This window comes from Oncorhynchus clarkii, chromosome 21 (genome assembly GCF_045791955.1).
Source record: "Oncorhynchus clarkii lewisi isolate Uvic-CL-2024 chromosome 21, UVic_Ocla_1.0, whole genome shotgun sequence".
NCBI lineage: Eukaryota > Metazoa > Chordata > Actinopteri > Salmoniformes > Salmonidae > Oncorhynchus > Oncorhynchus clarkii.
The window spans coordinates 12,835,975-12,849,803 of record NC_092167.1 but is presented as its reverse complement, the minus strand read 5'-3'; the positions used below and the strand labels follow the sequence as shown (position 1 = coordinate 12,849,803).

Sequence of the window (13,829 nt, the reverse complement as noted above, 5' to 3'; positions counted from 1 at the left end):
GTATTGTGCGTTCCTGGTGTAACTCGGGCAGTTGTTGTTGCTTTCCTGTACCTGTCCCGCAGGTGTGATGTTCGGATGTACCAATCTTGTGCAGGTGTTGTTACTGCAAGGACGATCAGCTATCAAATCAAATCAAATCAAATTTATTTTATTTTATATAGCCCTTCGTACATCAGCTGATATCTCAAAGTGCTGTACAGAAAGCCAGCCTAAAACCCCAAACAGCAAGCAATGCAGGTGTAGAAGCACGGTGGCTAGGAAAAACTCCCTAGAAAGGCCAAAACCTAGGAAGAAACCTAGAGAGGAACCAGGCTATGTGGGGTGGCCAGTCCTCTTCTGGCTGTGCCGGGTGGAGATTATAACAAAACATGGTCAAGATGTTCAAATGTTCATAAATGACCAGCATGGTCGAATAATAATAAGGCAGAATAGTTGAAACTGGAGCAGCAGCACAGTCAGGTGGACTGGGGACAGCAAGGAGTCATCATGTCAGGTATTCCTGGGGCATGGTCCTAGGGCTCAGGTCCTCCGAGAGAGAGAAAGAAAGAGAGAATTAGAGAGAGCATATGTGGGATGGCCAGTCCTCTTCTGGCTGTGCCGGGTGGAGATTATAACAGAACATGGCCAAGATGTTCAAATGTTCATAAATGACCAGCATGGTCGAATAATAATAAGGCAGAACAGTTGAAACTGGAGCAGCAGCACAGCCAGGTGGACTGGGGACAGCAAGGAGTCATCATGTCAGGTAGTCCTGGGGCATGGTCCTAGGGCTCAGGTCCTCCGAGAGAGAGAAAGAGAGAAGGAGAGAATTAGAGAACGCACACTTAGATTCACACAGGACACTGAATAGGACAAGAGAAGTACTCCAGATATAACAAACTGACCCTAGCCCCCCGACACCTAAACTACTGCAGCATAAATACTGGAGGCTGAGACAGGAGGGGTCAGGAGACACTGTGGCCCACTCCGAGGACACCCCCGGACACCCCCTATCCGTCTCCCTGTAGCGCTGTCTTAGGCATCTCACAGTACGGACATTGCAATTTATTGCCCTGGCCACATCTGCAGTCCTCATGCCTCCTTGCAGCATGCCAAAGGCATGTTCACGCAGATGAGCAGGGACCTGGGCATCTTTCTTTTGGTGTTTTTTAGAGTCAGTAGAAAGGCCTCTTTAGTGTCCTAAGTTTTCATAATTGTGACCTTAATTGCCTATCGTCTGTAAGCTGTTAGTGTCTTAACGACCGTTCCACAGGTGCATGTTCATTAATTGTTTATGGTTCTTTGAACAAGCATGGGAAACAGCGTTTAAACCCTTTACAATGAAGATCTGTGAAGTTATTTGGATTTTTACAAATTAACTTTGAAAGACAGGGTCTTGAAAAAGGGACTTGAGTTTGCTGAGTTTATATGGTGTAGGGTAGGTTCCATGTAGGATAGGTCCCTAGTGGGGGTATTCCCCTCAGATCTGTAAGAGGGACGAAAGTCCCAGCCACAGCGACATTGAGGCAGTAGAGTGTATGAAGATAGTGGTAAAAGGTTGCCTATAAGTTCTGGAGGAAAGCCTCATCCATGGTTAGAAAAGGAAAAAGATATTCAAATGTTGTTTGAACATGATTTGAGTGTATTAGCAGTAGCGATAAGGAGAGATGTTGGCTTATGCCCTATTGGGGCGCAGAACCGTGACAGATTATATGGAAATGAGAAGACAACTGTGAATAATTTTGGTTACATAAATTGTCAACAACAATGATATTTGAATAAGACATGTGGTCACCCGTATTCTCCAGTAGTAAATTGTGTGGTAGAATTATTGTAATCAAAAGGAGAGGCTTAGATTTCTTCAAAACAATCAAACTTTATTATTTAATTAGTGCAGTAATGGAGCTGGTTGGTAATCACCCCTGGAGGTGATCACTAAGAACTGAACAAGCTTGTTTCAGTTACAGCATTTTATAGCAAAGTCCATCCTCCTTCAGTATACATGGTAAACAACAGATGTATGGAATGGGTCACAATGTAAAGATTTGTATGAAAGATACTTGTAATTCACAGACAGTATCTGCTGTAAAAACTGTGTAGAGATCAGGGTCTGGCCCCCCAGCTCCATACTGGAGCCATCTCCCCCTGGTACCCCAGTACAGAAACATTAACTCTGGAATGCGGTGTCATCCAAAGACATCATAAATCTCCTGTCAGTTTTAAATCCCCCAGAGGTCCACTTTCAGTTCACACAGACACAGTAGAGTTATAAGAACCCTCTATTATGTTGCATAAAACAACCAGTTGATGCAATTACAGAATTATAACATAATCTTGCAATTTTGCTCTCACAATTGTCAGAAGCTTCAGTATTATTTCTAATACAAGGTATCAGATCCAGTGACCAAATTAGTAGGTACTGATACCGTAACTACTCTCCGCGAAGTGGGATAGCTACATAAAAATATACAGTACCAGTCAAAAGTTTGAACACACCTACTCATTCCATTGGATTTTATTTATGTTTACTATTTTCTACATTGTAGAATAATAGTGAAGACATCAAAACTATGAAATAACACATGGGATCATGTAGTAACCCAAAAAGTGTTAAAAAAAATAAAAAATATAATGTATATTTGAGTATTTTCAAAGTAGCCAGCATTTGCCTTGATGATAGCTTTGCACACTTTATTAAATAATGGCAAATTGCGAACCTCACAACATGAAGTAGTTGTGTACATTATTTTTATTTTTTTAAAATTTATTTTACCTTTATTTAACCAGGTAGGCAAGTTGAGATCAAGTTCTCATTTACAATTGCGACCTGGCCAAGATAAAGCAAAGCAGTTCGACAGATACAACAACACAGAGTTACACATGGAGTAAAACAAACATACAGTCAATAATAAAGTATAAACAAGTCTATATACAATGTGAGCAAATGAGGTGAGAAGGGAGGTAAAGGCAAAAAAGGCCTTGGTGGCAAGGTAAATACAATATAGCATGTAAAACACTGGAATGGTAGTTTTGCAATGGAAGAATGTGCAAAGTAGAAATAAAAATAATGGGGTGCAAAGGAGCAAAATAAATAAATTAATTAAAAACAGTTGGGAAAGAGGTAGTTGATAGGGCTAAATTATAGGTGGGCTATGTACAGGTGCAGTAATCTGTGAGCTGCTCTGACAGTTGGTGCTTAAAGCTAGTGAGGGAGATAAGTGTTTCCAGTTTCAGAGATTTTTGTAGTTCGTTCCAGTCATTGGCAGCAGAGAACTGGAAAGAGAGGCGGCCAAAGAAAGAATTGGTTTTGGGGGTGACTAGAGAGATATACCTGCTGGAGCGTGTGCTACAGGTGGGAGATGCTATGGTGACCAGCGAGCTGAGATAAGGGGGGACTTTACCTAGCAGGGTCTTGTAGATGACATGGAGCCAGTGGGTTTGGCGACGAGTATGAAGCGAGGGCCAGCCAACGAGAGCGTACAGGTCGCAATGGTGGGTAGTATATGGGGCTTTGGTGACAAAACGGATTGCACTGTGATAGACTGCATCCAATTTGTTGAGTAGGGTATTGGAGGCTATTTTGTAAATTACATCGCCAAAGTCGAGGATTGGTAGGATGGTCAGTTTTACAAGGGTATGTTTGGCAGCATGAGTGAAGGATGCTTTGTTGCGAAATAGGAAGCCAATTCTAGATTTAACTTTGGATTGGAGATGTTTGATATGGGTCTGGAAGGAGAGTTTACAGTCTAACCAGACACCTAAGTATTTGTAGTTGTCCACGTATTCTAAGTCAGAGCCGTCCAGAGTAGTGATGTTGGACAGGCGGGTAGGTGCAGGTAGCGATCGGTTGAAGAGCATGCATTTAGTTTTACTTGTATTTAAGAGCAATTGGAGGCCACGGAAGGAGTTGTATGGCATTGAAGCTTGCCTGGAGGGTTGTTAACACAGTGTCCAAAGAAGGGCCGGAAGTATACAGAATGGTGTCGTCTGCGTAGAGGTGGATCAGAGACTCACCAGCAGCAAGAGCGACCTCATTGATGTATACAGAGAAGAGAGTCGGTCCAAGAATTGAACCCTGTGGCACCCCCATAGAGACTGCCAGAGGTCCGGACAACAGACCCTCCGATTTGACACACTGAACTCTATCAGAGAAGTAGTTGGTGAACCAGGCGAGGGAATCATTTGAGAAACCAAGGCTGTTGAGTCTGCCGATGAGGATGTGGTGATTGACAGAGTCGAAAGCCTTGGCCAGATCAATGAATACGGCTGCACAGTAATGTTTCTTATCGATGGCGGTTAAGATATCGTTTAGGACCTTGAGCGTGGCTGAGGTGCACCCATGACCAGCTCTGAAACCAGATTGCATAGCAGAGAAGGTATGGTGAGATTCAAAATGGTCGGTAATCTGTTTGTTGACTTGGCTTTCGAAGACCTTAGAAAGGCATGGTAGGATAGATATAGGTCTGTAGCAGTTTGGGTCAAGAGTTTCCCCCCCTTTGAAGAGGGGGATGACCGCAGCTGCTTTCCAATCTATGGGAATCTCAGACGACACGAAAGAGAGGTTGAACAGGCTAGTAATAGGGGTGGCAACAATTTCGGCAGATAATTTTAGAAAGAAAGGGTCCAGATTGTCTAGCCCGGCTGATTTGTAGGGGTCCAGATTTTGCAGCTCTTTCAGAACATCAGCTGAATGGATTTGGGAGAAGGAGAAATGGGGAAGGCTTGGGCGAGTTGCTGTTGGGGGTGCAGTGCTGTTGACAGGGGTAGGAGTAGCCAGGTGGAAAGCATGGCCAGCAGTAGAAAAATGCTTATTGAAATTTTCAATTATGGTGGATTTATCAGTGGTGACAGTGTTTCCTATCTTCAGTGCAGTGGGCAGCTGGGAGGAGGTGTTCTTATTCTCCATGGACTTTACAGTGTCCCAGAACTTTTTTGAACTTTTCTGAACAGCTGCATATCACGGGGGCTGTTCGATGCTAATGCAGAACGCCGTAGGATGTTTTTGTGTTGGTTAAGAGCAGTCAGGTCTGGGGAGAACCAAGGGCTATATCTGTACCTGGTTCTAAATTTCTTGAATGGGGCATGTTTATTTAAGATGGTTAGGAAGGCATTTTTAAAAGCTTTTTTTATAAGCTTTATACATTTATAGTACAGTACATTTACAGTATCTGCTGCTGTGCATTAGTTGAATGTTTGCACAATTAGGGGTTTCCTTCATTTTTTAAATATAATCCATCTGTATTCTTTGCATTAAACACAATTTTGTAAACATTTTGAAAAGTATATTTTTGCTCATTAAAGTAGCACTTTATTCATTCTTATGAACACACCAGAATGTAAGTGTAAAGTTATGCACCAAGAATGAAATTAAACCAAGTGATTGTAATTGTAATGATGGGTTGGCTGACAACGTCACATAAATAATGCACGAGCATTGATGTGGCCGGAAGCTGTGCTTTTTTTATGATTCTGAACTGTGAGATAGCTGTTAACAATGACAAGAAGTTGCCATGTGGGGAATGGTAGGTGGCTCGTTTCAGCTAGTTTTATCTTGTGCTTGATACCATGTCTTGTTTAGATTTTTTTTTTGACTGATTTTATGTCAGTGCTATTATGGCAAAAATTCACTAGCAAGCCAATCAACAACTGTAACGATGTATTTGAGAGACAACAAGTGCTCACTATGCAAATATATTTATGTTTCCATTAAACATTTGGAGACATAATAGAGTTAACATGTTGTCGACCATCTAAGATAACCCCATCTGTTTTGCCCCATAGTTGCGCACAAGTCGATTTTGTTGCTAAACATCCAACCCGTCTATGAGGACTGCTCCTGATGAGGAGTACCAATATGGCGGACGGTGGCTTCAAAACCTCTCATTGGGCAATACAAATATCAGCAATTTAGGGTTTATCATCATTGGTAAAAATAAAAAATAAAAAAACAAGTGACCGGGTCCAAAAATCGGACTGGTCATTATATCCATTCGGGTCTGGTCACTTTTTTATTTTAAACCATATCCTACCTAGCTCAACAATTTAAAATTGGCAACTAAAATCATTCCAATCCCAATTAAAAGGCAAATCCATTTTAACGGTATTATAGGGCTGGCTTTAGGAACATGCGGAGGGCTCAGAGCAGGGCGGGAAGGTTGTTTGCCCGGTTAGCTAGCTTTAGGACTATGGTTAGCTGGCTAACCTTAGGATTGGGAAATGACGCCCCTGCCATGAAAACATCAACCCCTGGGAGCTTCATCCTCATTCTCCATGGAAGAAATTACAGTTTGATCAGGTTTGTCACTAGGGAATGCCATCCAACCAACTATGTGGGTTTCATACTGTACCGCTCTGAAGGAGGTTCCCATCAATAGTTATGTATCTTGTCCCATAATAAATCCCATATTTTCTCTTGCTGCGCAAGGTTGCCTCCATGCTGATTTAAAATTGTTGCGTACACAGCTGTCTAGAACTATGTGGACAACCTTTTACATAACAGAAGGTCATTTTGTGTAAACTGTCGCTGTCAACTACTTTATAGTCCTGACATGGAATTTTACAGGCAAATGACACTCGATGCTGTTTTAAAATACTGTATGTGGCGACCTCAACAAAGCCCAACAATAAGATAAGATAGAAATCGGTAGAAATGAATGGCACTTAGCCCAAAAGCCGGCAGATGGCGATATCATGGACTCAGTTTCGTTAGTTTCGTTTTTACCTAAAGTTTGCCAGAAATAGAAAGTGAAAGTGATGCCGCGGTAGTCGCGTCAAATCGCGTCTTTTCCATATGTTTTTTTCCCCAAGGCTGTGGGTCGTCAATGAGATCGACAAAGTAAGTGAAATAGTTGCTGAAAATAAATACATATTATGCTATATGCAGTGTTTTGGATTCACAAAAAATGCACCTCTAATGTTAGACGAGTTTCTCAAAGTTGAGTAAACTCCGCTATGTAAGAATGTATGATGACGATCCAGTTATTAATTTGTATTTCACTCACAGGGAGGTGGACCCCTTGGACGTCTTAACTCAACAACAGTAGTCCAGCAATAGATCAGCTAAAACGATAGCCATGATGTCACGAAGAATGTTCTCAATGTGCGGCCGTAGTTGGAGTCTACCTATCGGGAGTAGGGCACAAGGTACGGGCTTGGATTGAATGCATATGATGGAAAGTAGATTCTGAAACAAGCCAATGGGCTGGTTATTTTACCCTGATCACGGGACCTGTTTTACACTTTTCCCTATAACTGAACCCTACTTAGGCGCTATAGGGTCCTGAGTTTTGCCTGTTCAGATCACATGGTCAGCAAGAAATTCTGACCATAATCAGCAGTAGCATCACTGCAATTTACACCACACACTTTGCATTGATCAATATGGACACAAGCACAGAAGGCTGCTGAGTGAATGGAATGGCATCAAGCACATGGAAACCATAGGTTTGTTGTATTTGATACCATTCCACTGATTCTGCTCCAGCCATTACCATAAGCCGGTCCACCCCAAATTAAGGTGCCACCAACCTCCTGTGAGACATTATTATTATTACTTAACTGTCTGGATAGAATTGAGGCATGCAGCTATGTTGTACTGATCATATTGATGCCCATAGGCCTAAGAGGTCTGATGAACTATGGCCTGTCATGCTGTGTGAACGCTCTGCTGCAGTCCTTCTCTGCCACCTGGGAACTGGTAGATCTGCTAGAAGGGTAAGCCAGGTGGCAGGTTACAATACTTTGCTATTGAGAATCAACATGTAACAAAGACATTAGTTAGTTTACTGGTAGTTATCAGGCTGCTTGTGGGAAAGCATTGAGTGCTGGGAATGCTATGTTCTTAGGTGGAACCCAGTTGACAAGGAGAGTGTCCCTTTGTATCTGAGGAAGGCGCTACTAGCCATGCAGAGTGACCAATCCCAGCCTGCTCCTCATCGAGACTTCCTGCACTGCCTGGACAGAAATGACATCTACTGTATGAATAGTCTACGTGACATTACATGGAGAGAAAAAGAAACAACATTTATGGATTATAAAGAATATAATTTTTCTGTCTGTAACTTTAACAAGAATGTGTTTCTCAGTCTATGTTCAGCAGGATGCAGATGAGGTATTCCTCTCCATTCTAAACCTTATCCAACAACAGATGAGTGACAAGGCCTTAGTATGTACTACTTAAATTGACATAATATTAGATCAACTAAAAAATAACAACAGGGACACTCAACAAAAAGCATGTTGGAGATGATACGATAGGAAGTTTCTCTGTCTGTGTTCTCCATCCCCAGGCTCAGGAGATTCAGTCTCTGTACAAGGTTACCATGGAGACATACCTTCAGTGTCTAGAATGTAAATACATTGAAACTGGGGCCAGCTTTCTACTCAGCCTCCCCATGCACATAAGGGAGAGCCATGACTCACTGGTGAGGGTTCCCTAAAACTTAGCTTGAGTTTTGTCTTATATTGGGATTCTATTCAATGTACTTTAGTTATGTTACATTGCCCTTTTTGATAGCTGTCAAAGGGAGGATGTGGTTTGTTTAAAATTAAAATGGAGTTTCTGTGTCTTTCCTATTCTGTGGTTTTCCAGGAGGACTGCATACGGTTCTTCTTCAAGCGTCAGGAGCTAAGGGATGGAGATAAGTGCTACTGTGAAAGGTGTGGAGAGAAGAAGCCATCCCAACAGGTCAGCTCTTTATAACTGAAAGGATGTTCCATTGTAGAGACTGTTGTGATTTGCCTGTTCACTGAATTACTCCATTTTGTTCTTTCTTATGTAGGGCTTCAAACTCATCTCCCTGCCCCCTGTCTTGTGTCTTCACCTGAAGAGATTCCGTAATTCCCATGGTTACACCAGGAAACTACACTACAAAGTCACCTTCCCAGAAGCCCTGAACATTTCTGAGATCTTGACAGCAGAGGCACTGTCAGAACGTTATGTACAGGTAGATAGGCATATGTTTACCATATTTGTTTGAGGTGTGCTAATATACTACATAATGCTCATAAACAAATTACACATGGACCTACAAACACAATTACATTTTTTCACAACATAATTGGAGGGAAATAGTACAGCTTTACTGACAGACATCAAATTGTATGTGTTCGTTCTTTCAGAATGACAGCCAGTACAGCTTGTGTGCAGTCATAGTGCACTCCGGCGTTGCCATGTTTGGACACTACACAGCATACGTTCGTCACAAGAACCAAAGCTGGTACTACGCTAATGATAGTTCTGTACGGCAGGTAAGAGAAAATGAGTGGAAGAATGTTTACACCACTCAGCAAGTTTGTATTATGCATATGTATCATTAAAAGTAACCTAACATTTGCACAAACACAGGTTAGCTGGAAGAAAGTACAGAACACCTATGGAGGAAGTCAAAGGTAAGGTTTTAACACACAATTACTTCTCTTTAGAATGGCGACATCTCTCAGTAATATACATGATCAATTCTGGGGGGGGGGCATCAGTTGACAGGTGTCTTATCCTTTGTTAACAGAGAAGACACAGCATATATGCTGCTCTACAGACGAACCCCAGAGGGAAAGCAACAGGAGTGGTCCTCAGGCTAACAGAGCTAAATGGATAAAGAGTGGAGACTGGAGACCGTAGGAATCAAGGACCAAGCACAAGGTGCACTCACTGCAGGGTGAACTACCTAGTGGAGGGGTTGTTGTCTTCATGTAGCATTGGGGATGTCATTTATCTTGATGATTTTCACTTTAAACTTATGGGTAATGGGTCATTGTTTATGTGCAATTACATGGATTTGTTTAAGTATATTTGGTGTGGTGTGTATATGTTTAGAGGTCTTGTTTATGCTGGATACGTTGGACATTCATAGGGCATTACTGAGTTTAGCCAATAGGTGGTGGCAAAGACCCTTCACCCTGTCATTAGTACAGTCATCTTGTAAGCTTCAGAGACCACACGTTCTGAAACCACGATAAGACGGGTGGTTTGAAGAGTGTGCTGAGTTGAGGTATTCTGGGGGGAAAACCTGAAAAAGGCCATTGACTCATTGGTGATAATATTTGCCTGACATGGAAATATGTGACTCACCTTGTTTCAGAACAATTGGTTAAGACAGTAGTTACCGGTACTCTGTTCTGTTTCAATTTCACTACCAATATAATAACGTCAACAGAGAAATAAACTGTAATTTTCCCAGGCAACACCTGAAAATGTTTTGCGTCTTTTTACAGTTACTGAAGTGAGCTCTGCAAGACCTAAAACACACACAGGCTCTCTCAATACTCGTACTTAAATGTGGTTTGGAATGACATGCATTGAAATGTTATGTTCTTCTGTAGTCTTCTCTATTCTGTTATTTTCTGTTCTTCTATATTATTTTTCTTCTATTGGTCCTTTGCCGATCATCTTTCTCTCAGAGAAGGAGAATGAGAGGCAGATAGAATATCTCCAATCCACCTATTCCTTCTCAACATACTTCACAGTACATACTTTAGAGTACATGTACAACTTGGTAAAGGCCGTCTGTCTGGGGAATCTCACACATAGTTAATAAAAAACTGTTCCCACTACCTTAGCCAAGACACTGAGGACCAGTTGAAATGGTGCCCGTGTGCTCGCAGCCTGCCTCGCGCTGACAGAATGGAAGACATCTGCACAGTGCCACAGGTAGTAGCCTACGTGGGCATCTCCCACCCACAATCAACGGACAGTAGCAGAGTAATGCATTCAGTATGTACAGTGGTGATGTACAGTGCTTTTAGTGGCATGTCACTTCCTTTTAGATGTTGCATTTCTAGAGTTGATGCTTGAGTCTACTCTCGACCCTACATAACCGTGACAGTTTTGTATCTGCGTCTTAAACCTCACTCTTGATTGGCAGATATATATTTTTGGGCTGCCCCCTATAAATGCTGCTCTGTTTTTTTAAAAATAAAATGTCATTTGTCACATGCTTCGTGAACAACGGGTGTAGACGAGCAGTGAGATTCTTACTTACTTTCCAACAATAGAAAAATAATAACACGAGGAATGAACAGAAAAATAGGACGCAGGTGTGTTTGCATCTGGAGATATTTGACCTTGATAGTTCAAATAACAGTTTTGAATTTCAGTACTTACGGCAGTAAAACAATGACATAGAACAATGCGTCCAAAATAATCCTGAGCTTGGAGTAAGATGACAGACCTCTTTCTCTATTTATGTCTCTTTCTCTTCTATTATAGTTGTAAATTAATTATTGATGCCCAGTTACAATGAAGCCAACACTAACCAGGTGTTATTGCATGAATTATATAATCACAAGATGGCTGGCGTGTGCCAAAATTTTCACTCGGGGGAGAACACCTGCCGTGACGCACCACTCCATACCACACCATGTGGCTCCAGTGTACGCTTAACTTACCTTAACATAGGCGACACATTAGCTCCTATTCATACGTGTGGCACACGCTACATGTCTAAACCACCATTGTTGAGCCTCCTAGTCTGTCGTCTGTCCTTTGTACTGTCATTACCCACCTGGACAGTGGACACATGGGAGGCACCTTATGAACCGTTCTTGTATTTGGAAGGTTTTCAGTCGGTCTGGAGGGTATTGGTTACTGTATTGTGTTTACAGGATCTACTCTTCTAGATATTGGCAAGGTGACTTATCTCTGCCCATAACAGTGACAGTTCTTGACATGCCAAGAGCGAGGGAAGAGACTAAACTAGCATGTGGGTCAGCTGAACTCATTGCCTGACCACAGTGTCATCTATTTCTATGGGCACAAGAACTGTTTGTGACACACACTGTCCACAGCCCTCTTGTTGGCAGAGATTTTGCAGGTTTAAAACCTATTTCCTGCAATTCTACACATTTTGTCATGGGGTGCAGAGAACATTTTGCAGTTTTAAAGCAGATTTTCTTGCAAATCTATATATTTTGCAATGTCTAATGTGTATTGATGTGATATTTGAGTGACTCGAACATCACTACAAAATCTATGGGCTGAAACACCTAGCTAAAAAGCTTTAGCTGACATGGGCTACTTGATCTGGACATTTCTGACAAGTTATAAATAGCTCTCTAAGGTATGAAATGACTGACATGACAAAAGGAAAACTGATGATGTACTACCCAATTTCGAAATTGCACCTTGTGCATTCGTTCTACCATTACAAGTTTCTTGAGTAAGTTGAAAGCTGGACTGAATTCCCCCCAAAACTGATCTAGGCGATGATATTCTACAGGCTTTGCAGTGTGGCAGCGCTCAAGTGCTAGTGTTGTCTTTGGACAAGGCTTCCTAATGCTTTGGGTTCTTTGTTTATGTGTGTGTACCAGTTACTAAGAGAGTGTGGATGGTTTATGGTGGAATTCAGGAACTCAGGTCAGTGGTTTGCTTGAGAATGTGAGTGAATCTTTGTGACATATCCCTACCCATCCCAGTATTCCGTCTATCTTGCCAAAGATGGCAGTTTCAGAATTCAACATGGCTTCCTTCGGGCATTTCTCACTGCTTTGATCGACTTAGTAGCTGTGAAAGAGGGGTGTTACATCACTGGTGTCATCCGTCCAGTCTTCCTTCCTTCCTCTTGAGCAGTGTTTACAGTATATGCTGTTGTGCAGAGGATTCCATTCACAGAAATGCCCGTTGACTCTCAGGGCTTAGTAGTCTAATGCAACATTTTCTAATTATTTAGAGGACAATGACTTTCGTAGGATTGAGAGACAAACCACCCCTTTGTGTTGCCTTTGCAGTCACCATCTCGTATCTAGAACCAGGACATTGCCAATGGCGTTAGTTAGAATAGTTTGATTTAGTGCTGAATTTTCACTTACTTCACCGTGAAGAAAAGCCTATGTTCCTCCAAATGTCCACTGACCACGACTTTCATCTCTGACATCCACCCTGTCATGACTAGGCCTACTCTTCTACTTTAATCCAAGTCAACCTGTCATCATGAAATCTCTAGCTCATCTACCGGCTGTCATGCAATGGGTTTTCAAAGAGGAAATGATTCTGCTTCGCTCTCCGTGTTGAGTGTGCAGACCCTGGTGTCCATGGTGAAGGGAGGATGTAAATAATAACAAACAAGAGCTGAATGGGAATGTCTTTTGCATGACTTTGATATTTCCATTCGTATCAATGTAGAATAATATAATGGAATGTAGCACTGAAACACTATCCACTTGTTGTCTCTTGAAAAGTAAAGGTGCATGATTCTGACCTGCCACAATAGGTTTATCAAAAATTATAGCTGTACCGTCTAGTGGTAAATGTAGGCCAACGCCTAATTATTTTGGGATGGTCTTCCATCTGCTGAGCAGTGAGACATCCATCTGTCAGTTCATTGTGGAGGTATCCCTGTGATGTACTTTGATTGGGGGCCTGTGGCACTTCACCTTTGCTTCTAGGGTCATGACCCTTGACTCATATTGATGTCAGCACTGACTGACTGTGAATGCAGGCATGTGTTCCTACGATACTCTGGCTAAATGGTATTCCTAATAGTCCTAGGTTCTTACCAGTAACCCTTGTCTAAGATTCACTCATAAATTAAACTGTCTGGAAACATCTATAGGTCATCTATAGGCTGCCGTGCTTCAGCTTTCCCCTTCTGAGTTCATAAAATATATCCTCTCCAGAGGGAGTCTGGACCTCATGAAGTTTACCGCTCCCCTCGGTCAGCTTTGCTCCCTATGAGTCTAGTTGGCGTGAGGGTCGTAAAACTAAAGCCGCACGTCTGCATTTTCTAAGAGGATGTTGTAGCATATGTCTGACCACCAGAACTAAAGATTCGAGACTGAGGGAGAAGTGTGGTTCGGATTTGGTTCGCTTTGTGTTTGTAGACAGTTGGCAGTGTCTGCTGCTCACCCAGGAAATG

The 13,829-nt window shown here is 42.1% G+C and overlaps 1 protein-coding gene across 2 annotated transcripts; it reads left to right on the top strand.

Annotated features, from left to right (window-relative positions):
* Positions 1 to 6,698: 6,698 nt before the first annotated feature.
* On the top strand, positions 6,699 to 10,298 carry LOC139378570 (ubl carboxyl-terminal hydrolase 18-like). Of its 2 annotated transcripts, none has more exons than XM_071120858.1 (11): positions 6,699 to 6,814; positions 6,983 to 7,122; positions 7,596 to 7,692; positions 7,824 to 7,954; positions 8,064 to 8,143; positions 8,268 to 8,402; positions 8,570 to 8,665; positions 8,760 to 8,924; positions 9,100 to 9,228; positions 9,326 to 9,369; positions 9,486 to 10,298. In XM_071120858.1, the coding sequence occupies exons 2-11, from the start codon at positions 7,053 to 7,055 to the stop codon at positions 9,556 to 9,558; spliced, it is 1,020 nt and encodes a 339-aa protein (XP_070976959.1). In that variant the 5' UTR covers positions 6,699 to 6,814; positions 6,983 to 7,052; the 3' UTR covers positions 9,559 to 10,298. The 2 variants fall into 2 exon arrangements, with proteins under 2 accessions (XP_070976959.1, XP_070976960.1); XM_071120859.1 differs by having other exon boundaries at positions 6,713 to 6,814; positions 7,020 to 7,122.
* The last annotated feature ends 3,531 nt before the right edge of the window (positions 10,299 to 13,829 follow it).